The 1,592-nt window shown below is 36.3% G+C and overlaps 1 protein-coding gene across 1 annotated transcript; it reads right to left on the bottom strand.

Moving 5' to 3' along the window:
* Positions 1-40: 40 nt before the first annotated feature.
* LOC111389929 (glucose-6-phosphate 1-dehydrogenase, cytoplasmic isoform-like) lies at positions 41-1,351 on the bottom strand (the record flags this gene model as incomplete). The annotated part of the gene is made up of 5 exons (XM_023014916.1): positions 41-109; positions 194-351; positions 807-861; positions 1,069-1,218; positions 1,297-1,351. Coding segments are annotated over 5 exons (487 nt in total), but the record flags the coding sequence as incomplete, so codon positions are not given.
* Positions 1,352-1,592: the final 241 nt, after the last annotated feature.

The following is a 1,592-nucleotide window of genomic DNA, read 5'->3' as shown; positions in this document are numbered from 1 at the left end:
GAGGGAGGGAGGGATTAGAAGGAAGTGTAAAAATACCAACCTGTACATTATCAATGTTGTCACGATTCCAGAGAGGCAAGAAGAGACGATTTGCAAAACGAAGTACCAACTGCAATGTTTCACAAGACATCATGACAAATAAGTTCCAAAAAACTGGACTAAAACAATGAGATAATCTGGTAAGGTACACTACCAGGTTCTGCACTAGCTCCTTTCCCAAATAATGATCAATACGATATATCTGCGGTTCATCAAATAATTCTCCTATCTGGGAGCTCAGTTCTTCAGCTGAAGCCAAATCCTTGCCAAAGGGCTTCTCAACAACAATTCGAGTCCATCCACCGAGATCAGCTGAAAAATATTACATGAAGGATTCATAAAAATTTGAAACTAACTGCCTGAATGGTTAATTAAACAAGTGGCTAAAGAGATGGAAAGGTATCAGATAAACAGAATGCAGCAGAATTTGATAACTAATCACTTTAAGTGTTCTCTTCATTTTTGTGTTAATGAGGAACTCTATTCTTTTGTAGAAATAAAAACGCAAAACAATTGTCTTGCACCATTCAGACACATAGCTAAGCCTAAAAATTCAATCTTGGGGGAACCAGAAAACAATATTGTTAAGCTGAGCAAGGTTTACTGTCTACACTTCCGTTGGTCATCTATGAATTTCATCCAGTTGTCAAAAGTATATAAAAAAATTTTCCCCCTTCAATTAGTTCTATCTCAAGAATTTGGACTGTCGAATCTTCAGGAAAATTTCTGTCAAGACAAAAATTGTTCATTTCTTCTCTCAGTTGTACCCTCTTTTTCAGCTCCTAATAACACAAAGCATAAGTACCACGCACTAATAGCAACCTGAATAAGATGCACAAGAAGATGGTAGTAAAATTACTGTCTGCAATAATCTGTAACAAGGCCTGATGATAATTGGAGACATTCACATGATGAAAGTTCAATAATGAAGACTAATAGCATGCATTAGTTTTCAGAAATGCTAAACATAATTCTGAAGAAAGAACATATACATTTATTCATGCAGTAACTCTTGATCATTTTGCAGACTTGTGGGTATACTGATGGGGGAAGTGCAAGGTAAAAGAGCCTTCTGGATAGTCCTTCTCTGATGTTCTTTGATATTTCCTGCTCAGTTATTGCCTTGTCCAATGCCTGAAAGCCTTCTGCAGTATCATAAGAGCCAGTTACGTATTTGATCTGCATTAGCAATAACAAAATCAGCCTCATCATCCTTTGAAGATTAAAAATAAGGAAAATCACGAGCAATGTAGTGACCAATTGCAGAAACTTTGATACGTCTTCTGCATCTTCTTTACTCTGGGGAAGATACCTAGAATAATTAAAAAAAATGTCAACGAATCCAACGAAGTCAGTACATGCATTAGCCACAAACAGAAACAATCATCCAAACCATGAGTGTCATATGATGAACAACTAAGGAAAATGCAGAAATATTGTACATTTCAGTTTTGCCGAAAAAATAATCCACGAAAACGAGCAGGAAGCATCCTTCCATACAAGAAGTACATAGACATAAACATGCACGATGACTAATTTTCACCATAGACAGA

Source organism: Olea europaea, unplaced genomic scaffold, assembly GCF_002742605.1.
Source record: "Olea europaea var. sylvestris unplaced genomic scaffold, O_europaea_v1 scaffold6348, whole genome shotgun sequence".
Lineage (NCBI taxonomy): Eukaryota > Viridiplantae > Streptophyta > Magnoliopsida > Lamiales > Oleaceae > Olea > Olea europaea.
The sequence above is the reverse complement of the archived record's forward strand: the minus strand, read 5'-3'. Positions and strand labels throughout refer to the sequence as shown.